This window comes from Leuciscus leuciscus, assembly GCF_965113295.1.
Source record: "Leuciscus leuciscus genome assembly, chromosome: 22".
Lineage (NCBI taxonomy): Eukaryota > Metazoa > Chordata > Actinopteri > Cypriniformes > Leuciscidae > Leuciscus > Leuciscus leuciscus.
The window spans coordinates 8,250,391-8,277,977 of NC_138746.1; the positions used below are offsets into that span (position 1 = coordinate 8,250,391).

At 38.2% G+C, this 27,587-nt stretch overlaps 1 protein-coding gene across 2 annotated transcripts; it reads left to right on the forward strand.

Annotated features, from left to right (window-relative positions):
- Positions 1–344: 344 nt before the first annotated feature.
- Positions 345–25,186, forward strand: ccar1 (cell division cycle and apoptosis regulator 1). Of its 2 annotated transcripts, XM_082154224.1 has the most exons (26): positions 345–424; positions 1,411–1,568; positions 1,848–2,020; positions 4,477–4,626; positions 7,835–7,867; positions 8,029–8,225; positions 9,138–9,264; positions 9,385–9,498; positions 10,826–11,012; positions 11,101–11,242; positions 11,805–11,960; positions 12,676–12,901; positions 12,991–13,104; positions 15,457–15,623; positions 16,345–16,555; positions 17,548–17,631; positions 18,479–18,667; positions 18,754–18,945; positions 19,328–19,546; positions 19,932–20,067; positions 20,209–20,297; positions 20,387–20,533; positions 21,717–21,840; positions 21,945–22,130; positions 23,731–23,936; positions 24,046–25,186. In XM_082154224.1, the coding sequence occupies exons 2-26, from the start codon at positions 1,457–1,459 to the stop codon at positions 24,100–24,102; spliced, it is 3,738 nt and encodes a 1,245-aa protein (XP_082010350.1). In that variant the 5' UTR covers positions 345–424; positions 1,411–1,456; the 3' UTR covers positions 24,103–25,186. The 2 variants fall into 2 exon arrangements, with proteins under 2 accessions (XP_082010350.1, XP_082010351.1); XM_082154225.1 differs by lacking the exon at positions 9,385–9,498.
- Positions 25,187–27,587: the final 2,401 nt, after the last annotated feature.

Below are 27,587 nucleotides of genomic sequence, written 5' to 3' on the forward strand. Positions count from 1 at the left end.
CAACAAAGCATAATGAAAAAAAGTGCAATTTCTAAAAAAAAAAAACGCCTAGAGCTCCAAATTGTCTAAAACGCTGACAACTAATTAATTTGGATTTCATATAATGACTCATGCATTTTGAGTGGATAAAACATGATTTGAAGTAAAACGATCCAGTAATAATAATGATTATGGTATAGGCCTATATGCTAGCTATATAACTGAACCGTTGGTGTTATTATTATGTATTATGTGTGTGTGTTATTTTTCATTTGTGTGTGTTATGTAGGCCTATTATTTGATTTCACGTCAGTGTGCGCCACTGTCAGGTTTTTCTTATCTATTGTCACCCGACCCTGGATCAGTAATGCGCTGATGTACTTCAAACGATCTGCGCATGCGCCACATCCAGACGTCTCAACCGGTGAATAAGAGAGGACGACGGGTAAGCAGCAACAATAACAGCTAGTTTGCATGCGTATATATCGACTTAAGTTTTGTTATATTATTATTGCTTTGTCATGCACTGTGTTATGCTGCGTAGACTGTATACACTTCTGAGGTGTAAATGAGACTAGAAAGTGCACGGACAGAAACCTAGACAGTGTGCTGCTCATTCGAGGGCCCGAATCAGATTGCACTGCTGAAAAACAAAACACTGCAGTCAGCACAGTTGTGACTTACACACTACAACTGAGACCGCTGCTTAGTTGGAGTTAATAAACTTCATAGTTGTTGAGGGTGATAATACGGGGTTTTAAATTGTTAGGTCAGTGTTGTTCCGTTAGCTGCTTAGCTTGCATTGAGAATACGTTGGTGTGCTAAGCTAGTGCAGATAAAAGATTGGCTAAAAGTGACTGTCTGAGTCTTCAAACAGTGTTGGTGAGGAGGACATGAATGTGGCTTATTCACTGCTGGGTCTGGACTTAGACAGGGTTTTAAAGCAGAAAGAAGTTGTAAACAGTCTGTTGGTGTTGTGGAGTTGACAGATGGCGCATTGGCTCTGTTTCAAAATCTAGTTAACTCCCTAACTAGACAGCATGTGCCTTTCGAGTCTCTGGCTCTCAAGATAGCTTGAAGTTATTTAAATTCAATTAACAATCTTGCAAAGACAGCGCTCATTTGTCAGTAAATTATACAGATCTTCTTTACAGCTACTTAATTTAGAATGATAAAAAAAAAAATCATGAGAATAATCATAAGCTTTATTGAGGGCCCTTTGAGTCTTGGGCAATGGTAGCGATTGAAGTTACAAAGATCAATAACCATTGATTTTGTATGTCTTGTGGTAATCAGAAGTGTTTTCTTGGCGCTTTGGCAGGCAGCCCATGAAACAACTACGGTATCTTAGTTCCTGTCCATCCAGTTTTATGCTTGTAATGTTTTGAGCTTGCAATTTTATTAATTTTGAATAACGCCCCCCCCCCACAGGAAATAATCCACCATCTGGTCCAGCAGAAAACGTGAGCAGGTCTCCATGGCCCAGTTCGGGGGGCAGAAGAACCCTCCATGGGCGGCCCAGTTTGCCGCAACAGCGGTATCACAACCAGGCCACTCAGGACAGTCCCTGGACCTGAACAGTTTACATTGTACGTCATCATAAATACTTACATAAACACGTATTTTGATTTACATTATTGGCACTACTTTACATTCAATAAAAAGGTCTAATTATTAGTCTAAACATGCATGAATAAAGATAGTGTTTCCTCTCTAGCTTCTCTTGCTCTAGCTCTCTAATTGTGAAGGTCAAAGCTCAAGATGTTTTTGTTTTGTTTACATTGGCAGGTCAAAGTTTGCTTGTGCTTGTTTGAATGTTATCGATAGCAGTTACAGTGTCCTTACAATATCACATGTTTCTCCCATAGCTTTAGGAGTACAGCAGCCGTCCCTCTTGGGAGCGTCTCCGATGTACACTCAGCAGTCTGCTTTAGCTGCAGCCTCCCTCAACTCACAGTCAGCTGCCAACTATCAGCTGTCGCAGCAGACCGCAGCACTCCAGCAACAGGCCGCCGCAGCCGCTGCCGCTGCATTACAGCAGGTGAGATCCACCACTGGAGAAATTAGAAATTACACATTGACATTTAACAATAACAACAATTACACCCTAACATGTTAGACTTACTATTTCTGCAGTATGTAAACTGTGTGAACAGTATGCAAATTATCCCGGATTTCCACAAGATAACAATCAGCAGAATGTGATACTGTATCCCACAATGCAACATGCTTGCCCTTTGATTTCCAGTGTGATGGATGAACTATAAATAATTACACTGACTTTTAACAGGTTTTTGACTAATTGTTTTGAGAGTTAAGAGTAGCATACCACTATTTGAAGCATTTATTGTGGAATGATAGCTAGTATAGACCTCATGCGCCAGAGAAACAGGCGCGCAGCCATCTTTAGAATATTGTCTTTGAACTTCTGTTTTGCGGTCGCGCTGTATATTTCTATGGCATCGCTGTCGAGGAGTAATTAGCTAGTGAAGTGGATTTACTTATTGTAAAGTTAATAAAAGTTATCATGAGGATTGTAATGTTTAAAGCAGATGTCTTAACAAATGTCAGTAGACTGGGAAGATTCTAAACGAGCAAAAGACAACGAGCGCAGCGTTGAAAAGGGGCGGGGCTACATAAGGTCTATAGTACCTATTCATTTCCAAAAATGGTAGTATTTGATGAATGAACTGGAAGCAATTACTGCGGCTTTTAACGTTTTTTTAATAATGTTTTTAATACAAAATGTGACATTGTAGCATACTACTGTTTAAAGTATTCATTGTGTAATAATAGCTAGTATAGTACCTGTTATTTACTAAATGTGACAACAGTAACATACTACTGTTTAAAGCAACAATGCTGACATTTTACTGTGGAATTATAGCTAGTATAGTACTTATTTTCCGAAAATAGTTGTAATTTCTAATTATACAGTATATTCTGTGCAGAGCATATGAGCGGAGTGGAGCGGTGAGAATCTCCGCTCATCGCTCACGGAACTGTTCACCCCTCCGCTCCCCCGCTCAAAGCTACATCAGGCCGCTCCGCTCATTTTCGCTCAGCGCTCAACGCAGTTTGCTTCGCGCTCCACTCAAATCGCCCCCCGCTCGCTCCAAAAAAGGAAAAAAATCTACATGTATATCACTTGTAGCGGTCCCCAACCTTTTTTGTGTCACGGACCGGTTTAATATCAGACAATATTTTCACGGACCGGCCAAGGTGTGGCGGATAAATACAACAAAATAAAATGATACGCACGGCATAAAAAATGGGGTATTTTTTTTAAATAGCCTATAATAATAAACGTGAATCCAATATGTGTAGGCCATACTAGCAACTTTATTAGCAGCGTCCTCTAACATCGCGCCTAAAGACAACTGAAAGTCTGAACACAAACAAAATGCCCCCAAAAGAAAAAAAATCTCCATGTTTTCGGTGCTGATGCGTTCATAACATAAGGGTGGCGCTGCCAATAACGCACCTAAAAGCTGTCACAACGAACCGGCAAAATTAATGATTATGTATATGTAAAATATAGCAGGAGACATTTTAATTGTTTACTAATAAACCATTTTTTTTTATGTCTGTGGCTGGAAAGATGCTGACTCGCGATCTTCGCAGTATTGAACGCCCCAGAGAGAAATGCACATTTCATACGGATTCAAGAGAGCAGTCTGTTTTCTTTCGTTTTTAATTGTTCTGTTTAAAAGTAGACATTTCAGGCTTTATATATATGTCTCAGGTCTGTCAGGCAAGTACGCTGAGTTTCGGTTCATTTATGAGACAAACTCCAGGTTCACCCGCCGGCGCCTTCGTGTCGTGATTATCTAATATATTTACTTATTTATTAAATCCAGAAAATTGGTTGATGAAACACTGATCAAAATTAAGATACAATTAATACAAAACGAAATTAAATTTAAAGACAGGCTTTGTGCTTTCTGTTTGAGGTCTCAGTGAAAGTTTTAAAGCAGTCTTTTAGTGCCGCTGTCAGAGCGCTCACATCCGTAACGGAGAACTGTCCCATCTGTAACATTGTTTTAGTTTTTTTTGTGTGAAACAAATTTCTAAATAAATGCGACTTATAGTCCAGTGCGACGGCTATGCCTATATATGTTTTTTGTTCTTCATGGCGCATTTTTTGACTGATGCGTGGCGTGAGCGGAGCGGAATTGGAGCGGGAAATAGTGCGACGCTCCGTCCTTTTGAAATTGCCGCTCTGCGCTCTGTCCAAGATCCGCCCGCTCGCGCTCCCCGCTCGCTCCCGCTCCACTCCGCTCACATGCTCTGATTCTGTGCACATAATACCGCACAGTGGCACCTAAACCTTACCTGATCTCATTCCTTTCATTGCAGTGTATAAAGTGCTTCCTCCTCCATTTTGAATTGTACTCATCTGCATTTCTAGCATGCTCAGTGTTAGAGTGCTGTAATCTGAGCCCTTCCCCCAGCCTGCAGTGAGCAGTCTTGAGTCACTGGTGTGTTTTATTTTAGTCGCAGATCAATTCAGCCCTGCAGCAGTATCAGCAGCAGCAGCAGCAGCAGCATCAGCAGCAGCAACAACAACAGCAGCAGCAGCAGCAGCCACCTCAAGGCCCCCCGCCACAACCTCCACCTCAAAACCTTTACAACGTCCCACATCAGGTACATGCGCTCACTCTAGGGATGCACGATATATCGGCTAGAGGTCGACCGATATGGGTTTTTTCAGGCCGATGCCGATGCCGATCTTTTGAAATCCGGGTCGGCCGATGGCCGATTAATGCTGCCGATTTATTTTGGCCGATATTTGGCCGATTATGTGCTTGTTTTTAACCTCTATTTGAAAGATAAAATATAACACAAATAATTACTTAAGATAGACAAGATTTCTCAACAAAAACATTTATTGAACACTTGGCCAATCTGCACTTGTTGTGACCTTGAGATATGTTTGGTAATTGTACCTGAATGAATTAAATTAATTTGCTACATTTCAGATTAATATATTTGTTTTCCTTAAAATTGTAATTAACTTAAACACTTTGCAGTTTGAATGATGTCTTGTAAACAAAATGACGGAGTATGTTTTTATGTTTCCACTGTTCGATCGCATCCGCGCCTCACACACACACACACACACACACACACACACACACAAATATAAGTAAACACTTTGCGACTTTAAACACACGCGACTTTTCGATCGCGCCCGCGCCCCTCTCTCCCTCTCCCTCTTCCACACACACACACACAATACTCCAGCATTGCAATCTTTATATCGCAGCCTGCTTCAGAGCTAAGGCGGGGCTACAGATTAGGTGTCCCCAAAGAACCCGCGTATCTAACAGTAGTTCCGCATTACATGAATTAATTTGCACGCGAGTTTTATTTATTTTTATACCATGTATTCTCCGTGTAAATGTATACACCGAACCATGACGCCCGTACCGTTTCGGTTCAATACGAATACATGTTCCACCCCTAGTCTACAGTGAAATACAGTCACACATTACACTGTTTGGCCAGCATTTTAACCGTGTTTAATCCAGCTACTAGCTAACAGTATGCTAAAGTTAACTGCTGACTAGCGTCACGTTTCTAACGTCCGTTTTCAGAGCATCCAAGAGAAGCACAGGCATAACAGTAGCACAGAAATACGCATTGATATTCGGTCTGGTAAATAACGGTCGTTAAGGCACCAGTGCCGTATTAGCACCGGGTCTGTCTGTAGCTACCCAACCCTAGCGACGACGCTAGCAAAGCCAAGCCAGTCCTTCACTAACCTATGGTCACTTTTTTATTACTTTATTCTCTGCATTGAGTGACAACCCTCTCAAATATAAGACACACAAAACAGAACAAATAAAAGTATCAGATTATCTGTCTGTAATTGCAAAATTCTTGCTTACTTATTGTTGTGACACGATAGCAATCTGCTGTGCTAATGCAACCTCAACTACGCTATCAATATCCACCGAACGTCATGTCGCCTATTCATATTTTTTCTCGAAGGTGGCAGTAACATATCAAAAGGTTTTAATTAAATATAAAGGAGTTTTCTCCAAGGAACTTAGCTCCTTCCTTAGGCACTGGATGAGGTCTGCTCACTCTGCTGGAGAATGACTCTAGGCGCAGATTGCGTCCACAACAACAACACAAGGCTGCCCACAGATGCGCCCGCCTAATAATCGGCTTGATATACTGGATATTGGCCGATGCCGATTATGTTAAAAAATGCAAAAAATCGGCCGATTAATCGTCCGACCGATTAATCGGTCGACCCCTAATATCGGCTACCATATCGATATCAGCCGATATATGTTGATTTTTAAAGTTATCGGCCCGATAAGAAAATGTGGCTGATATATTAAAGCCGATAAATAATGGATTATTTCCTTCAGTTGAGACACTTCAGATGCGCACTGTTCAACATGATGGTTTTGAATTGCTTGAAACATGATTGGAATCACTTAGGCTACATAAAATTATAATGAGAACATTAGAATTGTGTGCTTGGGACAGGATTTTAATGGTGAGACTTTTGTTTTTGTAATCAGGCTCTCAAAATTATATAAAAATTTTGATTAAGCTTTATTGGCCAATATATCGGTTATCGGCTTTCAAATATAAAGAATTATCGGTGTCGGCCAAAATGTTCATATCGGTGCATCCCTAGCTCACTCTCATCCACACCTCCTCTTTCACATCACCTTTTAGCTTTTCTAAAGCTAGTTGATGCCCTAGTTTTATCATGAAGATTGTCAGTATTGTTCGTTGTGAAATCAGAAGGTCATTGATTTGATTCCCAGTGAATTTATGTACTGGTGAATTCAATTTGCCTGAATGCACTGTTAGTCTCTTTGGATAAAAGCTCCTGTCAGGTGCTTTATTTGTATACACCATGACAGAAGAACTAAAAGGACTGCAGTCAGCAGAGCATTTAATCGAAAGAGTGCTGCGGTGTCTTTCTGCATTTAGTTCTCAGGACTGACTTCCTGTCTCACTCTTGGTAGATGTAGTCGGTTCTGATTGTGAATCCAAATACCATGTACTTTTCAGATCATATTTTTTTTCTGATCTGTACTGCCTTCATTTAATTGTGGTTTTATCATTACAAATAAATAATGATGTCCATTTCAAATAAATGCTATTCTTTTGAATTTTCTATTCATCAAAGAATATTTTCAACACATATATACATTATAGAGCACAACTGTTTTCAACATTGATAATATAAAAAAAAAAACATTCTTGAGCAGCAAATCAGTATATTAGAATGATTTCTGAAGGATCTTGTGATACTGACGACTGGAGTAATAATGCTGAAAATTCAGCTTTACTTTCACAAGAATAAATTGCATTTTGAAATATATAGAAACCAGTTATTAAATTGTAATAGTATTTCACAATATTACAGTTTTAAATGTACTCTTGATCAAATAAATGCAGCATTGGTGGACGTCTTACAAAAACATAAAAAAATCGGTAGCACTTTATTTTACAGTCCTGTTCCCCGTGTACATACTATGTACTTACTTATTATAGTAATTACAATAACTGGGTAATAACTACATACTAATCCTGAACCTACCCCTAAACCTAAACTTAACCCATGTTATAACCTTATATTACCCAGTAGTTTCTTGGGTAAGTAAACGTAAGTGCACGTGCTGTAAAATAAAGTGCTACCAGAAAATCTATACTGACTCCATACTTTTGAATGGAATAGTGTTTGGTTCTTAAATTTATAGTTAACATGTAGAAATTGTATTCAATCCAAAATTTACTCATTGATGTTTTCATTCCACTTAAGTTGTGGTTTATGGTTAATGTGTAATGTATTCTTTTGATTTTTCTTTATCTCTGACAGCTTCCACAGCCCCAACAAGCCCTGCTATCACAGGTACACCTTGTTTCCAACTTCTGCATTTGCATCACAGTTGAATTTTTCTGGAAAAGCCCATCTCTCCGTTTTTAAATGTGTAAAACGAAGCAAGAGATCTCCTAATATTATATATATATATATATGTCCGACTCCTAAGTGGTGCTGTGTGTATTTTGCAGCCCCCTGTTGCCTTGCCCACCAGCCTGAGCCTGTCAAACCCACAGCAGACGGCGCAGATAACCGTGTCCTACCCGACCCCCCGCTCCAGCCACCAGCAGCAGACCCAACCCCAAAAACAGCGTGTTTTCACCGGGGTCGTCAGCAAGCTACATGACACTTTCGGCTTTGTCGATGAGGATGTCTTCTTTCAGCTCAGGTGCTTTATAGTGAATGTCCAGGTTTGAGTTGTGAATCAGTCTTTTAAAGTCTGTGTTTACACTGCAAGTCTTAATGCACAGATCTGATCTTTTGACCACATCCAATTTTTATGTCTTGCCTATTTACATGCACTTCAGACACGACTGTTATCCGATATCTGTGTTTACATTAATCCCCGCCCAAAATGAGTCTGTTGGTGTTCGCTTACTATGCGACATGGTTGACCCTTGGGTTTTGAATGTCCGTGTTTTATATAGCCAATATAATTGATTTACAATTCACGACAGGTGGTACTATGATTACTTGCTGTTATATTTGTAGCGCAAATTTGACTGAACTGGAAGATATTAGTTTGTTATTTTTTAATCTACGGTTCGTTAGATCTAGAATTCTGGAGTAAAATAAAGTAGTGTGGTAAGATTTATTTGAATGAATTCGAATGAATCAACAAGAGAGAATTACCTGTGTATTACCTGAGAATTACTTAATGCAATGGTGAAGCTGTGAGTTTATACAAAAACAGCGAAGTCATCACTTAGTTGCTGAGAAATGTAATGTAGCTTTCAGTTGCGAAGCTGTTTTATTTATAAAATTCACAGGGCAGAGGATGAGAACCGGTTTCTATGCTCTTGAATGTTTCTGTGTGCCATTTCTTACCTTTATATAAAGTTTCCACCTCAATAAAAAAAGCTGTGTGAGCACATACAGGCATGTCTGCTTCATTATACGACATTAAAAATCTATCTTTCTGGCCAAATGTGTCGGATATACGGGTTTAGACGTAGTACAGATGTCCAGATATCGGATATGTATCTGATTTAAAACAAAACAAAAAATGGATCTCTTGTCTTGTGGATTTTTAAACGCAGCCTAAAGGTGAGGTGTGTAATTTCTGTGTGTGTTTTTGTAGTGCTGTTAAGGGAAAAACGCCCCAAGTCGGTGATCGTGTTCTGGTGGAAGCGGTCTACAATCCCAACATGCCTTTCAAATGGAATGCCCAGCGCATTCAAACTTTACCTCAGCTGCACAACCAAACGGTAAGCAAACCCACGTGGTCCGAATGGATCCCTGGCAGATACAATCTGATATGGCTCTGCGTCCACAGTCATGATGTCATGATGCTGCTGTTGATTCCTGTGTTCTCAATCTCCATGTAGCACCTGCCGCCTCAGCCCTTACCTCAGGTTTCCCCACAGCTGTCCAGCTTTTACTCTGATGCAGGAATGCCACGCTACTCTGACATGCATTCTGCGGTGGATTCAAGACAAAATGTAACCCACGCCACTTGACCCCTGTGCCCCAAATCCCCAATCTGTCCTCCTCCTCCCCTCTATCTTCTGCTTGATCCGCTCCTCCACTCTCCTGTCTCACAAACAGGCTTTAGTCACATGTCCTTGGGTTTCTATTGCTGCTTTCTCCCCCTTCCCTGTATTATAGCTCACAGCTGTTGTCAAACTGTTGGATTTGTAATTAAACATTTTTCTCTTAAATAATTTTGTATTCATGGGGGGATGCTGTAGTTGATGCTGTTTTTAGTGTAATTTCTTTCAATAACCCAAACTAATTATTAATTATTTTTTTTATATATATACTGAGTTTCATTCCAAAATATTAGTTGTAAAAATACCAGACAGTGAAATTTTGCCTTTATAATGATCAGCACTACTTACCCTAATTAATCTAATTGCAAAACAAAATATATTTAAATGTTAATAAATGTAATTAAAATAATGGCATGCAAATATTCATCAAACAAACACTGTTTATAAAATAAAAAAAACAAAGAAAGTCTGGTATTGTTACTACTGCTATTTTTATTTATTTATTTTTTAACATGATCATGAATTAGGCTACCTGTACTACTCTACACCTGGACACAAACGTCACACTGAGCTGGTGCATGATAATAAAGCAAATGCAGATTCCTGTCTGTTTTGTTTTATGTAACTAACAATAATTTTGAGACTCTTTTGAAAAGCCCAGAATGCTTGCCTTGCATTTTCTCTTGAAAGAAACTTTTTTTTTTTTTTTAACAGGGGCCAAAAGTGTTAAATGGTAACAGCAGTGCTTCTACTTCCTCAGTCTCCAGCTATTTCTAACCATTTATTTTCTTTTTACTGGGTTTAGTGCTTCTTACTCATTTAGGCTCCTTTTCCTCTCATCCTTTAAAACAGGTTATCTAAACTTTGTATTGGAGACAGATTAATGTTATTTATTTAAAGGCTTGTTTTATAGCCCCGAGTTTAAAGCTGTCATAAATATTTTGATGGTTTTTTGATGAATTAATATACGTTGATTTGTTGTCTGAACTAGAGCTAGTCGATTTCTTAATAAATTAGTAAATGTAATTAATTTCCACAAAAACAATGTCAGTTTGGTTGAAATTTACTACCTTAAATTATACATTGAGACATGTCAGGCTAAATACATGATTTTTTAGGTCAAAATATCATTAAGGTTGGAAAATCGAGATATAGATTTAACTGTATCGCCCAGCTCTAGTCAAGCACTAGTTCTTTAAAATGATATTGGGATTTTTCTGCACATGGTTATACATACTAGCAAACCCATTTCTTTTGCTCCGTCTCTTCTTCTCAGAGCCAGCCGCCGAACATGATGAAACCAGGTCCCACCATGATGCAGTCTCTACCCCCGCCCACCACGTTCAGCGTCCCGGCCCAGGGACCTCCTCCATCTCTTCTGCAGGCCCAGCTCTCAGCTGCCTCTCTGGCCCCACTGCTGCAGAACCCACCACAGCCACTGCTTCCCCAGCCACCACCTAAAGGTACATCAACCCCCATCGACCTTCTGCAGAGTCACGCTTTTACAGAATCAAATCTGATCTCCCGTTTCTCTGTTTTTGCCGCGTGTAGACTCCGTGTTCTCAGGGGGTTTGCTACAGCCCCCGGTGCGGATGATGCCTCAGCCACAACAAATGAGGCGCGTGGACCCCTCACCCCGCTTCCCCAGCCGCAATGACCGACCAGAACTCATCCTGAGAAAGGACGACCGCAGGTCAGCACTCAAACATACAACTGAGAGTTAGGCTGGCTTCGGTAGTCTGTGTTACATTACTTGCCAACCACGCCACCGCCACCCCGATCGTTTATCTTTTTAATAGAAATAAAAGCCATTTATTTGGACAACGGACGCTACAATTATAAACTGAAAGCTTCAGCTCTGCTCCATACAGTGCAGTTCTGCAGGAGACAGATTTCACTCATCACGTGAATGTCATAAGGAGAGATGACTGATAAGATGATGGCGGAAGATTTGGTGCAGAACAGACCCTGAGCGCCATTGACAAATATCTAATCGTGTAAAATGTGCAGTCAGTAACGCCGCTCCCTATACAGAGAACACGTGAACACAAATTCAATAACACCCCCCCCACCTTGCCTTGTATTATCTGTAATACCAGTGTTGTCAATTTACTGGTGTGAAAAGTTCCTCACTGTTACATCCCTACTGAGATTAGAATAGCTTTTTCTGAGGTGCAACCAAAAAAAAATTTGGGTATTGTTAATTTTTTTTTTGCTCTACATGCTCATTCTTTATTTTCCCTCTGTTTGTGTAGTCGGGAAAGAGAGAGAGAGCGAAGAAGATCAAGAGAACGTTCACCCACAAGAAAACGTTCGAGAGACCGGTCTCCTCGCAGAGAACGTTCTCCAAGACGGCCACGGAGAGTCGTCCCAAGATATACTGTGCAGTTCTCCAAATTCTCTCTCGATGGGTAAGTTAATTGTTTTAGAGGAAGTATCTTGACAGATATCTTGAGTTGCAAATTAGGTACAGTTTATTTTTTTTTATTTTTTTTTGTTCACTCGAGTTCAGCTCAGACATGGGAGAATTAAATTGTTTCTCTACAGGTCCTGGCAATAATTCAACATTAATGTTACCATGTCAAAAATATATAGAAAGGTAATTTTTTGTACCAAATATCAGCAATTTAGTTGACAATGATCCAGAAAATTCAGAAAAAGCAGCCAAATTACAATTCCTTCATTGAACAGCCTACCGAAGTTAATGAAAAGTTAAGAATAATTATATATTTCAAGTTGTTTTGGCCAAAGTGCATGTTCAGTGCCATTCAACAGCAATCATCTGTTTAAGTTTCCACTTACGTTTATGGTAACCTAGAGCTCCTGCAATCAGATTCAAGCAGCTACGTAGCTTGTTTGTGGTATTGGCGAAAAGAAAGATTTTTAGAACAGCAGCAAAAATAAAAAAAGTACAAATAAAATGTTATGTGTCTTGCATGGACACTAAACGTTAATTCAGAGCACAACAGACTGAAACAAAATAGGGAAGGTCTTGAGACATTCTTTTAGAAGTTAACTATATTGTGACGTGGTTTTTTACAGAAGTTTGAGATGAGTTGTTCAGATGAATGTTTAAGTATGTAAGTGTATGTTTGGTGTATGACTGCCTGTTTCTGTTCTCTGCAGTTTTAACTGTGATGTGATGGAGCTACGGCGGAGGTATCAGAGCCTCTACATCCCCAGTGACTTTTTTGATGCTGTGTTTACCTGGGTGGATGCCTTCCCCTTAACACGACCTTTCAACTTTGGAAACTACTGTAACTTTCACATCATGCATAAAGAGGTGGACTCTCTCGTGAAGAACACGGCCGTACTGGACCCACCTGACGCCAATCACACCTACAGTGCAAAGGTAAGGCATCTTTTATTTAAAAATTTAATACTTTTTTCCAGGTTTGATTCAGTGGTTTTTGACAGTCATGATTAATATTGATGTTATAGGTGATGCTGTTGGCCAACCCTAGTCTAGATGAGCTGTATCATAAGTCCTGTGCTCTGGCAGAAGATCCAGCAGAGCTGAGAGACACCTTCCAGCACCCTGCCCGGCTCATCAAGGTATTACATTACTAACTGCAACAAACAAACTAGGTTTGTGTAATCAGCTTGCATTATGTAATCGCTTACTTATGTGCTATTTATTGTAAATTATTTTGCACTTATACTGTAATATTTCACAGGGATGGACATCATTACAGTGTCGGGGACTGTAGCTTTTCTAATACTGCAAATTATGTAATTGAATCACTTTGTCTTTTATGTTTTTGTTGTGTTTTATTGGTTTATTTTAGAGGGGACAGCGCAATTTCATAAAACACATGAACAAACATGGTTAAAAAAAGCCAGAATTAGCCAAAAGGCTATTTTTCAACTGTAGTCACCTGGCAAAGATGTAAAAAAAGCATTAAAATACAAACATGAAAATACATTTACAAGTCTATGGCAAATCAATAACTACAATATAAATGACACTATAAAATAACTTAAGGCACGCAATACCTGTTACAATATTTAAACACAAAAAACACATTTTCAAAAAGGCGACGGTATCCAAATATACAATAAAGCGCAACAGGCTCTGCTTTTAATGTTGGCAGACATTCATGTTAAGGAGCCAAATTTTCACATTTTTTGTAAAGGCCTTGTAAGTGGTGAGCTGTTAAACCTCCTCGGGTATTGAGTTCCATTCAGCGGCGCCCCTCACCGACCAGGCCGAGCGACTGAAAGCACTTTTGCGCAGAGGGATAACACAGTCCCCTCTGACAGAGCCTCGAGTGACGCGCTTAGAGCTGTTTCTTTGGCTGATGAGCTCTACCAGAGGAGCTGGGGCCAAATCATGTGTTACTTTGTATATGAGACTCAGATCTACAAATTTATGAAGACTGTCCCAGTTTAAAAGGCTGTGTTTTTTTTAAATTGCACAGTGATGATAGTGCCTTGGTTTTTTGTCCATGACTTTTATGGCTTGTTTGTATAATGTTTCCAATGGTCTTTTTGCGCTCTGACTCGCCTGAGACCAACTTGTTAGGCAGTAATTGAAGTGGCTAAAAATCATGCAATGTACAAAAATTATTGCAGCTTCGGTTGACATTTCATTCCGAATTGAGCGGAAATTTGCAACATCTACATTTCCTATCATTTGGAGCAGATTGATAATGATGAAATGCATAGTGTAATAATTTCATTATAGCATATTTCTTTGCACAAAAGAGAAGTGAAACTAAGACTGCTGACAGGTCTGCTGGTTCATATGTGTTTAAGATCTCTTTACATTTCTTTGCTTGCACTAAAGCTTCCTGTATTGTCAGGCACTGAAAAAAAGAGAGAAATGTGAAATTGTTCAACACATCCAGTTTATTCTGTCCATAATCACGCACATGTCATACGTGTTGTCATAATACTAACATTTTTTTAGTTTTAGTACCGTTTCATTTTAATACCACTGCAAAAGCTCCTTTTACCAATTTTAACACCACTTTTAACACTCCTTTTATCACTCCTTTTACCAATTTAACTATTTTAAAGTTACATTTTAATGCTAATAATTATAAATTATATAATAAATTAATATATAAGAAAGAATAAGTATAAATAACTCATAGATAAAAACATTGGTATGTATTATTTAGTATTTATACATTCTTTAAAAAAGTTTTTCAGTATCAGTAACAATAAAGGGCCACAGACTGCATACACCACTCTTCAAAAGTTTCGAGTCGGTATGATTTTTAAAATATTTTTGAAGGAAATCTCACATGCTCACCAAGGCTGCATTTATTTTATCTTTCTGTTTTAATATATTTTTAAATATTATGTATTCCTGTGATGGCAAAGCCACATTTTCAGCAGACAGCAGTTGTTAGTCTTTAGTGTCACTTAAGATTATTCTAATACGCTGATTTGCTGTTCAAGAAACATTTTTTATCAATATTGAAAACAGTTGTGCTGTAATATGTGCAGCATTTATTTGAAATAGAAATCTTTTGTAACATAAATGTGTTAACTGGCAACCTTGCTGAATAAAAATAAATAAATAAACTGACCCCAGATTTTCAAACGTTAGTGTGTATACCATCATTTACTGACCTCTGAGCTCATGTTGAAATGTTTGCTAAATATCAAATGTTGAATGGGATTTTTACTTTCAGAATCTTCTATTGCAATCTATTAAATTTCTTGTTCCCCTGGACACTGAAAGATGTTTGTCCATTCCTGTGTTTAATGTTGGCTGTTTCAAATGGTGTTGGGGAGCTGACTGTGATGTCTGTCCTATTCCATTGCTGAATGCTTTGCTGTGTGGAATAAGCGTATCTGATGTTGTCTCTCCCTGTGTCCGCCACAAGCGCCACCTTCAGAGCGCTCAGCATCTTCCCAGTGTTGCGTAACCCATTTGAACTCCTCTGTTTTCAGTTCCTGGTGGGGATGCGGGGCAAGGACGAGGCCATGGCCATCGGGGGTCATTGGTCTCCCTCTTTGGATGGGGCCGACCCGGAAAACGATGCCTCTGTCCTTATAAAGACAGCCATTCGTTGTTGTAAGGCTCTGACAGGCATTGATCTGAGTTTATGTACCCAGTGGTAAGTACAGCTCCTTTCTCGATTTGTGCCGACGCATCTCCATGTGTGCATCTTTAATATAAAAAAAAAGACCCAGCAGACAACGTCCTAAAGTCTGTGACACGCTGCATGGTTTTGATACAGCAGTGTATCTCCTGACATGTTTGATGCTTTTGTGTTCATAAATTTAGATTTTTGTTTTATTTCTCAAATTTTGTTTTGCAATGTTTATGCTAATGTGTGTGGCAGTCCTGCCTCTATATCTATATATGTGGTGAATGCATTGATTCTTTTGCTCCGAGAGCAGAGCCAGAGGAGTCGTCGCCGCCATTGTTACTTTCTGTTCTCTCTGACCTTTGCCTTGTGTTAAATATCTTACATATTTAACTTGCTTTCACTGTGTCTGAATCTGTCCTTCTCTCACACCCCCGGGGGTTCATAAGCTATCTTTCACGAGCAACCGGTTCAGATTCACGGGTGCCGATGGGAGGGGCCTGCCGCAAGGGAGGAGGGGTCATTGTAGTTTTTGTTTAGCTGTCGATATTGTCTGTCGACCTCCCTGATGCGTGGCTGCCGTTCATCTTGAGAAACCCCCCGTGGAGTTCCGCAGACTGTATTTTCATATGCGTCTCATTCGGGGGGTCGAGGGGATCGCAGCTTTCTGTGTGTGTGTGTGTGTTGGGGGAAATGGGTGATGTCTCACAGAATGTTTCTTTCCAACGCGCTTCTTCCTTTGCGACAGGTATCGTTTTGCAGAGATACGCTATCACCGCCCTGAGGAGACTCACAAAGGGCGGACAGTCCCCGCACATGTGGAGACAGTGGTTTTATTTCTCCCGGATGTTTGGCATTGTCTTCCTACCCGCTCAGAGTGGGAGGGGCTGTCCCGTGGACTCAAGGAGCAGCTGGCAGAGAAACTCTTGGCTGAACGGAAGGAGGCTGATGGAGAACAGGCACTGAACGCTAATCCCTCTCTTCTCATTTCCGCTTCTCACAGGCACAGGAATAGACAAACAAAACACTCAAAAAACACAGAAAGAAACAGACAAGTATCACAGGCATCATACAGATCCCACTTTTACCATCCCTTCCTCTCATCCCTGTCTCATCCCTGACCCTCCACCCCATTTCCTCCTGCTCTCCCTCTGTCACGCAGTCTCACACACAGCGGAAGAGCTTAGATTCTACTTTGACACCTGCATCAACTGGTAAAACAGCTTCCAGCCCTGCCGATTACACCATTGATCGCCTGATTGACATGACTCTAAACTTCCAACAAACTTGAAACAAATCTGATCTGAAATTTGATACATTTAATCAATGATAACAATTGAGAAAATAATGCTGGAATCTGGAGAGCCAGTTGTGTTTATGATGTTTGTGTGTTTTTTAGATTGTTTTGTTTCCTGTTCGAAATTCGATATCTGCCGAACTCTCTGAGTTCTGTCTCTTGTCTGTCTCTCTTTTAATTTTATTTACACTTTTCTCTGATTGGACTGTGTCTAGACCCTTTGTGGATGTGATTTTTCCAGGGAGATTGTTTACCCGAGGACAGTTCTGGTTAGGTGTTTAAGAAAACAAGCTAAAAAGAGTATATATGGGCCAAATTAACGTAGACATAGGGTTTGGAGACCTTCTCTGAGTGCATCTGTCCCATGTCCATCTCTCAAACCCACTGTCATTGATTATCTTTTTGTATTCCACAGAACTGGCATTGATTGGCTGATGAGTGGGATATGGATCTGTTTCTGAAAGCTATAGAGCTTCCTAGCAGTGGAAATTATTTTTTACCCAATCAAGAGCTCAGTAGGAGGAGACAATGAGAGACAGTTGTGACCTTGCTTCTTGCACGGATCAACTTTTGTTTCAGAAAACTCCTTTGTCCAAGAGTGGTGTGTTAACACACTGTTGTCTTTTCTCTCTCCCTCTCTCTTAACGTGCATAGGAGGAGGAGGATAAGGACGAAGATGATTCAAAAGAAGTCACTACGCCAACTCACTGGACGAAGCTTGATCCGAAATCCATGAAGGTGAGATTTTCCACAAGCAGCTTATCTGCTACAGACCAAACTTTTCATCGTCTTGTCATCTTGTACATCTATATTCTCTAAATTCCATTTCATGGGGTCTTTATGTATTTTATAGACAGACACCGTAAAACATTCTTTATAAATTTTGGCAGAAAGGCTTGTTTTTTAAAATAACCAATAGTTTTTCGTTTAGTCACAGTCCCGCAAAAGTAATTGTTGTGGACATTTTATGGTTGAGCATTTTATTGGACAAAAATGTACATCCCTGCAAACAATATACAGTACCTTTTTTAAAAGATTGAGGTCTGAACATTTTATAAATTAATGCTTTATTAGCAAACAAGGATGCATTAAATTAATCAAAAATGACATTGAAGGCATTTATAATGTTGCAAAAGATTTCTATTTCTTTTGAACTATTCATCAAAGGATCCTAAAAAAACGTATCATGGTTTCCACAAAAAATTGCATAATAATAACACAGCATTGATAATAGTAAGAATTTTTCTTGAGCAGCAAATCAGCATATTAGAATGATTTCTTGAAGGATCATGTGACACTGAAGATGCTGAAATGATGCCGAAAAGTCAGTTTTGCCTTCAAAGGAATAAATGAAATTTTAAATTGTCTTTCAAATTTAAATGAATATTTAAAACACTTATGTAAAATTGTAATACCATTTCTAAATATTACTGTTTTGACTGTATTTTTTATCAAATAAATGCAGCCTTGGTGAGTACAAAAGAAAACATTAAAAAAATCTTAGCAACCTCAGCTTTGAATGGTAGTGTATTTGATATAAACTAAGAAAATTTGATATTTGATGATGAAACTTAATTGCACACAGGTCAATGACTTGCGTAAAGAGTTGGAGAGCCGTACACTGAGCTCTAAAGGGCTGAAGTCACAGCTGATCGCTCGCCTCACTAAACAGCTGAAGGTGGAGGAGCAGGTGGAGGAGTCCAAGGAGCCGGAGAAACCTGAACCTCCTTGCGTGGAGGAGGATGAGTCCTGCAGACTGGAGGATGACCGAGAGGTGAGAGAAGACCAGAGGATGCTGCTCTCATTGAGAGCCTGTCTAAATCAATCGCATGCAAACATGAAAAAAAATATTCTTTTCAGGAAGAGGAGCGAAAGCGACAGGAGGAGCAGGAACGTCAGCGCAGGGAGAGACGTTACGTTCTTCCAGATGAGCCCACCATTATCGTCCACCCCAACTGGGCTGCCAAGAATGGCAAATTTGACTGCAGCATCATGTCCTTAAGTGTGCTCCTGGACTACAGACTGGAGGATAACAAAGAGCACTCCTTTGAGGTGAGGATCACTGCGTAATTGCTGCATATTATTGGTTTAAAATAATTATTACCTATAAACTACAAACAGGTTTTAGGACATTTCGCTTGACTTTCAGCTATACTTTTGTAAATCAGTGAAAGGAGGCACGTAACCTTTAGAAAATATTCATCCACAATTAAAACTACACTAAAATAATTTTTTTTTAACTTGAAATAAAATAAACAGTTGCCAAGGCAGATTTTCTCATTGCCATTTAGTTTAACTTGAAAAAACATAAAAATCAACCAGCAAAATAATTAAAACATTAACTAAATATAAAAATTAAATCTAATTCAAAATATAAAAAAAGTATAATAGAATGTCAATGATACTAAAAATAAATGATTGGCATCTGTTTCAGGTGTCTTTGTTTGCTGAATTGTTCAACGAGATGCTTCAACGAGACTTCGGCTATAGGATCTACAAAGCATTCGCTTCTCTTCCTACCAAGGATGAGAGGAAAGATAAAAAAGAGAAAGCTAAAAAAGAGGCAGAACGGAGGGATGTAAAGAAGGAGAAGGATGAAGAAAATGGAGAGCCGGTCACAAAGAGAATGAGAGAGGAGGATGAGAAGAGGAAGGTGGGTTCCAACGACCATGATTTTTTTTTTTTAAAGCAGTTTCCTGGAAGAGTCGTGTAAATTTATTAAGATCTTAAAAAAGTAATAAAAATGTCTGTAGTGGATATTGATCAGTGATTGCTCAGCATTGAGCCAGTTACACTTGACTTGATTTATTTATTTTTTTATACAAATTTTTTTGGGCATCATGAACAACTGAAAAAGACATGGAAAATATTCACACAGATTTGTCAGTGTGGGGACCCTGTTTGGATTGGTTCTGGGATTCATTCAGATGTCCCTTAAACGCTTTGGCGTTGTGATTTATTCAAATGTGTTGCATTTTCAAGCATTTTTTTATATGAATAAATCATTAAGCCCTTCAATTTGTGTCTCCCTGGTAAAGGATGAGGAGAAAGAGAGAGGTATTAAGAGAGAAGAATCTAAAGATGACGATGATAACGAAGATGGCAGCAGCAACAACAACGCTGATGAATATGACCCCTTGGAGGCAGAAGAAGCAGATGACTATGATGACGATGGTAAAGGTCACACTGTTTCATAAGCAAATACACCTGGATCCTCAAACACACTTTTGATCGTGAATTGCATGGATCTGTTTTAACATTAAGCAAAATCAAAGTGACATGAAAATATTCAAACTAATCCTTTGTGCTCTTCAGATAAAGATGACGAAGACTCCAATGGCAGGGACCGAAGAGACGATCGTCGGGATGACCGAAAATCCAAAGAGAGATCATCTAAAGATAAAGTGAGTTAACAACAGATCTCTTTTTACAGCACTAAATATTTCTAATAGTGAGAGGAGTGGTTTGCTTTAATATTTCATTCTGTCTGTAGGATGAGAAGAAAAAGCAGATGGTGACGTTTAACAAGGATCTGCTGATGGCCTTTGTGTACTTCGACCAGAGTCACTGCGGCTACCTACTGGAGAAGGACTTGGAGGAGATCATGTACACACTGGGCTTGCATCTCTCCAGAGCTCAGGTGCCGCTTCTGTGCAGTATTTCACATTTAGGTTTGAGGAGGAACTTTGGAAAGTCTGTAAAGTTCCAGTTCCAAGTTTTGGAACTTTGGAAAGTTCCAGTTATTAACTCCATTATAATGCTTATATATTTCTTAAAATCTGCCCAACTTGCTCATTCATTTCCCTGGGGAAAATGAAGAGAAATATTGAGTGGATTTGAATGTTTTCATTGGAAAAACACCGAATTTTTTCACATTCCATATCTTATCTAAATTGCTTGTATTAACAGCAGTCTTCTTTTAGATTTTTTTAAATTCTATTTATATTGGATAATAATGATAATAAATATAATAATCTGAATATATATTTTTATATATATATACACACACACACACACACACACACACACACACACACATACACACACACATATATAATATTATTATTACCCGATATAAATATATGAATCTGATATTAATTGCCATTATATTAATTATTATTACTACCACTACATTATTTTTGCTACTACAATTATTATTATTATTATTATTATTATTTTCTTGTTTATTCAATGTAACTTTTGTTAGTTAATAATAATAATTATAGCATGAATATATTATTTTAACAATAGTAATAGTAATATTAACAAATTATTGTTTTTAATATTGTTAATTAATTCTAATCTTATTAATAACACTTATTGTTAATTTGTTTATTCAATGTAACATTTTATTACTTAATAGTAATAATAATAATGTAATATAACAAATATATTAGTATTGTTTTTAATAACACTTTCCAATAAGGTCTCGTTTGTTAACATTAGTAACATTAGTGAGTTTAGCTGAGATGAATAAATTCTTAAGATATATTGTACATGTTAGTTCATTTTATATAATGTTAACAAATGAAACCTTACTGTAAAGTGTTATCATATTATTATTATTAGTAGTAGTAGTAGTAGTATTATTATTAGTAGTAGTAGTATTATTTTCTTGTTTATTCAGTTTAACTATTATATTAGTAAGAGATAAGAGAATAAGATATAATGTAAGCAATGATGTTTGTCGCTTGATCCTTTAAAATGCATCCTACCTGATCAGGACACAATGTTACACCTTCAATTTCGTATTTGCAAGATATATACAATAATTATCACCAGACTAATCTGATACTACGTTTCTTGTTTGTATTCATTTTCAGGTGAAGAAATTGTTAAACAAACCATTGGTTAAAGAGTCCTGCCATTATCGCAAGCTGACGGACAGGCCTAAGGATGAGCCTAGCCCCACGTTGACCTCTGATGTGCAAATAGACAACCTTTTAGGTGTGCATAGAGGATGATGTCTGGAACAGACAAGCTTATTTGTAACACTAGAGCATATGTCCATGAGTCTACTGTAGACTGAAACCCTCTGTGTGCACCCACAGGTAACCAAATCTTGCTGCCTGGTCAGAAGATCAAGCGGGAATCGGAGGAGAGTGGTGGGTCAGGTAGCCTGATCGACTACAAGGGAGCCATGGTGGACGTGGGAAGCATGATGCAGAAGCTGGAGAAGAGTGAGAAAACCCGAGAGGAAATTGAGCAGAAGCTCATGCAGCAGGACACTAAAATGGGTAACAATCTCACTTGTCTCGTTTTCATTGTGTGTTTGAAAAAGTGTGTCTGATTGTTATGAAGAGGTGTTGATTTGGGTCGCTGAGCCTTTAGTCAATATCAAAACTCAAGTTGTGCTTTGACAATTCATCAGCAGAGCTCAACAATAAGGACTTTTTTTCTTCTGCCCACAAATGGGTTTTTTAATAGTTTTTTTTTTTTTTTTTGCTTTTTTTTATTATTAGGTTTTCTTTACTTTTTTCCCACTAAAATGACTTTTTTGTTGCTGTCGGGCGCAAACCTATCCATATTTCGCCATTTGAATTTTTTTCATAAATCATTACATTGGTCACCCTTTACGTCTGTCTGTGGGTTTTGCAAATATTTAAACAATGAAAGTATTAAGAGAATTTGTGACTAAACCTCATAACTCCATTGGACCCTCAAACTGTCCAATGGAGTTATATTTATATATAAAACAAACAAACAAACAATAAATAAATAAATAAAGTTCGGGGGGAAATTACTTTTATCAAATTACTTTTTTCAAGTGACTAGTTAAGTAATATCTGTTAATTTTAAAAAATAAAAATAATGTAAGTTACTTTCTATTCCAATTTATTGACGGACTGCACTCCTGAGAGAAATCAGGAGTAAGAGTCAGAGGTGTTGTGTGCGCTGTAAAAACATGATGATTATTGTAGTTCTAGACTAAATGTGGGCATGCATTTACTCATCTCACTTGCACAAAAACAGATTCAGTATTCCTCAAAATGAAAAAAAACAAACAATGAAATGCAAACCTGCAATATTTAAATATGCTAAATAACACAAATGTACTTTATGTATTTAATCTCACTTTATTAACCAATGTCTTTGCTGCTGACCTCTGACGATCCAATTCAACCATACGAATGTCCTCTACTGTACAGGTGTGAAGTTTCCTTCAGCCTAGGGCTTAATCATTTCATTTTTGGTGTGAAAGGGGCTTTACATTTGCCAGAAATATAACTTTTTTATTATTAAATAACAATCAAGCAAGCCCAGCCCAGGTGAGAAAAGTAACGCAAAAGTAACATTAGTTACGCAATTAGTTACTTTTTATGGAGTAATGCAGTATTGTAATGCATTACTTTTTAAAAGTAACTTTCCCCAACACTGTATATAAAAGGCTAATGTTTTATGTATTCGAGTAGCGGAGAAGAGTGTCTTAGTCTAGCATTTGTCATCGAGTCATAGCCAATACTGTCTTAAACAGCCTGTGCGAAGCACTTCATCTTTAATAACATGCTATTTTGGCCAAATGACAGACAAAACTAAGCCGCTTTGTAGCTGCAATAAACTTTATAACCTGAAAGTTGACGAAAAACTGCCTCAGATGCGGCCGTTCAAATGACGGACAGAACACGTATGTCTGAAATTCATTGGACAAAAAACTCTTGATTTGGGTAAAATGTTAATATAATAATGTCATGCAAGTGTCTGACCATATATATAGCCTCAATGTAAACTTGACAACACAGTGTTATTTGAAAAGTATTGTTTTGTAACAATGTTTTGTACAAAATTTTGTAACCTCGATACCATTAAATGTGTTAATCGAAACTTTTTGTTTTGTAGAGGAGGTTTCAAAGCACACGTCAGAGCTAGAAGCGGCTAACCGCAGCCTTCAGAGGGAGCTGGACGAAGTGAAGAACAATCTCAGAGAGACGGAGAACAACCTGAAATCATCAGACCAGCAGAAAGGCAGCTTTGAACAGCAGCTCCACAGCACAGTGTCCAGCCTCGACACCATCATGAAGGAGATACAGGGGCTTTTATCAAACGTATGAACCTTTATTTACCGTGGGAAATGTAGTAAATGGAGAGAAGGACTTTTGAAACTTCTGTATTTTTAAATAAATAATGTATAAGTGTTTTGTTTTTTTAATGCAGGGTGACCCTTCAGAAGACTGCGACCAAAAAACTCAAGCTAATGGCTCAGATGAGTGAACTTTCCTCTCCAGCTCATCCACTCATGATCTCCCTTCGAATATGTAAATAAGCTTAAAACTAACACAATACTGAAGCTAATTTAATTTAGAATTATTATTTTTTTGGTTTCTGTGTACAAAGTTTTAATGACAGTGAACTCTCCTTTTCGTCATAATTCTGTATTTAAAAATTAACTTCTTTGACAAGTTAATTTGTTCAGAATCAAATGATTATTTCACAAGCTTATGTTTAAATGATGTGTTTGAATTATGTAAAAGTTTTTGGTTACTTGTTAATCTACTTAAGCTTTTTGGCCTTTTTCAGCAGTTGCTAGTAATTTTAACATGTCTTGCTTTATCGGCATATTTCCTTGTTGAAATAATGCATAACTTGTGCCAGTACGTGAATTATTAGCAGAGTTTATTTAGCAATAAAAGTGTTATTTATGTTTAAATCAAACTGCAATTAGGATTTTATAGGGATCCACAAGGAGCTGCTTTTTGATTCCTTTTCATTGTTCCCATGACAAACAGTGATATGTTTTGTTAGTTAAGTATCTTTTGTTTGTTTTGGTCTCATCTGCGTATGCATCTAAATTAGCGCATGCATATCAGTTTAATTCCTGAATATGCTTTCAGACTTTTTATTTTATTTTTATTGTTTATTTGATCTTGATGCTTCGTTCTATGATCTCTGTGTAATCCTACCAGGGTAGCGTTGTGTGAATGGGGCCATGTTCTTTGTTGTTGCAAACAAAACCAAGGCAGTTACCCTGTTAAAGATGCACTGACTGAGGTCCTGTCCATGAGTCCTGGGTACTTTATATCAGAGTGATTGTAATGTGTCAGAATAGTGTGAGTTGGATACTGTGTGTTTTTCCAGTAGTGTGTTATCTGGGATTGTTTGGAAGGCAGTGAATTCTCTAGTTTTTTATGTTTTTCCTGTTGTTGGCCCACTAAAGAGCAGAATGATTACAGTGGGTGGTTTCTGCTGAGTGGAAATGAGCCCAAAGCAACCAAGTGCATATTATTTTTCTATTCTGGATGTACTTTATGGTTGTCCCAGTAAATGAAAATAAATAAAGTGCTTCATTTTAACATTTCACGGTTGAATTTTGGGTTTCTCCATTTGTTTTGGATTTACATGGGTTTTGGGAACTTTGCAATGCCGTTTTATCCCAGTAGATGGCAACATTTGTTTGATCTGGACTGGAGGAATCGTGCATGCTCTTTTTATGAGGGAAATCTACAATTATACTTTATTGTGATATGTAAATCGTTTTAGTTTGTTGACTGCAGGATGTTTGTCTCTGAAAAGGGTGAATTGCTTGCTTCTACCTGCAGTGAAATCACATAATTGTCATAGGTGCTCCAGAGCTGTTGAGGGCAGCAGAGAGCCTATTGAACAACAACAACAAATTGAAAATTGAATATATTATAAAAAATAAAATAAAATACATTCAAACAAATGATATTAAATATTATAATAAAATTATAAAATAATGTATTATACATAAACATTATTGTAAAATATTAATATAATTATAATATGGACAAAAAGCACTATAGGAGCCATCAACAGCATTTAAAAGCAAGATACACAGTAAAGTGAATGAAAAAGAAAAAGGCAGACATTTCTTTAAAGCTAAAAAGAAGCAAGCAAACTCAACAGCAGACTACAACTTAACTGTCTTTACGGCACCAAAGTGTGGACTCTGAGAAGGACCTCAAGGGCCAGGAATCGGTGTTGTTATCCTGCAACTCCAGATTGCAACAAAGACTGCTGAGTTCATTTATTGAGATGTATAGGAATGAAAAGAACCAAATCATAACACGCACTGATGAGCCACAACTTTAAAACCACATGCCTATGGTGTAGGTCCCAAAACAGCTCTGATTCTCCGAGGGACTCCACAAGACCTCTGGCACCAAGACATTAGCAGCAGATCCCCAGCAGGTCCTGCAAGTTATGAGGTGGGGCCTCCATGGTCCAGCACGTCCCATAGATGCTTAATAGGACTGATTCCAAATTCCACTGGAAATTTGGAGGCCATGGCAACATCATGGCTTAAACTTATTGTTGTGTTCCTCAAACCATTCCTGAACCATTTTTGCAGGGTGCAGTCTCTTGCTGAAAGAGGCCATGGGAACACCATCAGGGAACACCATTGCCATGAAGGGGTGTACGTGGTCTGCAACAATCTTTAAGTAGGTGATACGTGTCAAAACATGCCCAGAGCATAACACTACCTCCATCAGCCTGCTTTCTTCCCATGCATCCTGCTGCCATCTCTTCCCCAGGTATACGATGCACATGCACCCGGCCATCCACCTGATATAAAAGAAAGGGTGATTCATCAGACCAGGCAACTTCTTCCAATGCTTCATAATCCGGTTGTCCATGAGTCTCACATCCTCGTTGTAGGTGCTTTCACCGGTGTAAACGGGTCATCATGGGCACTCTGACTGGTCTGCGACTACGTCGATTTTATACGTAGATTTCTACGTAGGGTCCAACAATTTAACAACAAACCTGATCTCAAATATCATATCGCATGACATCTGTTATGTTTAGCAACTGAAAGTAAATAGCACATAACTGGCACAATAGTGGTATAAACATACATATATATTGGTTCAATATGCGTCATCGTTTTCAAATACCTCCGTTTTCACAGTCCACACTACAACGCGAAAACGGCGTTTTCAAATTTATTCACTTGGGAAAGTGTTTTAAAAAAAACAGCTTTTGCAGGACAAAAACAGTCTCAGTGTGGATGGAATTCAATTCATGTTTATTTGTATAGCGCTTTTTTACAATACACATCATTTCAAAGCAGCTTTACAGAAAGTGCATGAGTCCATATTACAATTTAGAGTGTTATGTTATCAGGTAACGGTCTAAGTTATGTATTTAAGAAATGTACATATACAAAATCACAATTAGCTAAACAATGTAGTAATTTAATGCAATGAGCTCATTGAAGTAATGAATACTTGTTTGTTAACAAATTATGACATTTAGAAAAAAAATAGCATTGGTGCATGTTGATTCAGAGTTTGCGTCATCTGAAGTCTTCATAGGAGTTGGGCATCTGGGGTCTCATTTATAAAACTGTGCGTAGGATCCTTACTAAAAGTGTACGTGCGCCCGAAAGCCAAAAATGGCAAATATTCAGACTTAAAAAAACGTGCGTAGCCTACGCCAGAACCTGCGCAAAATTCACTTTATAAATCCCATTCAGTTAAATATTGTGCGCACATGCGCACACTTTAGCCTATATGCAGCTTACAACGCCTAGTTTTACCATGCATATCCTCATCTGCATATCATTTGCATATGCATATTCATCCACGTGATAACATGTTTAACAGACAAGACATCTGAAAAACATGAGATATTGATGTGCTGTCACATTACATTGCTAAAAATTATTTAGTAGCCTATCCTTACCTTGTTTTTGAATAATAAATCAAAATAGAATAAAATACATTTCAGAGAAA

Excerpts from the sequence above, each read along its gene's own strand:
- ccar1 (XM_082154224.1), top strand. The coding sequence starts at position 1,457 with ATGGCCCAGTTCGGGGGGCAGAAGAACCCTCCATGGGCGGCCCAGTTT. Across the intron at positions 7,868-8,028 it reads AACAAGCCCTGCTATCACAG|CCCCCTGTTGCCTTGCCCAC; the intron begins GTACACCTTGTT and ends TGTATTTTGCAG. Across the intron at positions 11,961-12,675 it reads TCCAAATTCTCTCTCGATGG|TTTTAACTGTGATGTGATGG; the intron begins GTAAGTTAATTG and ends TGTTCTCTGCAG.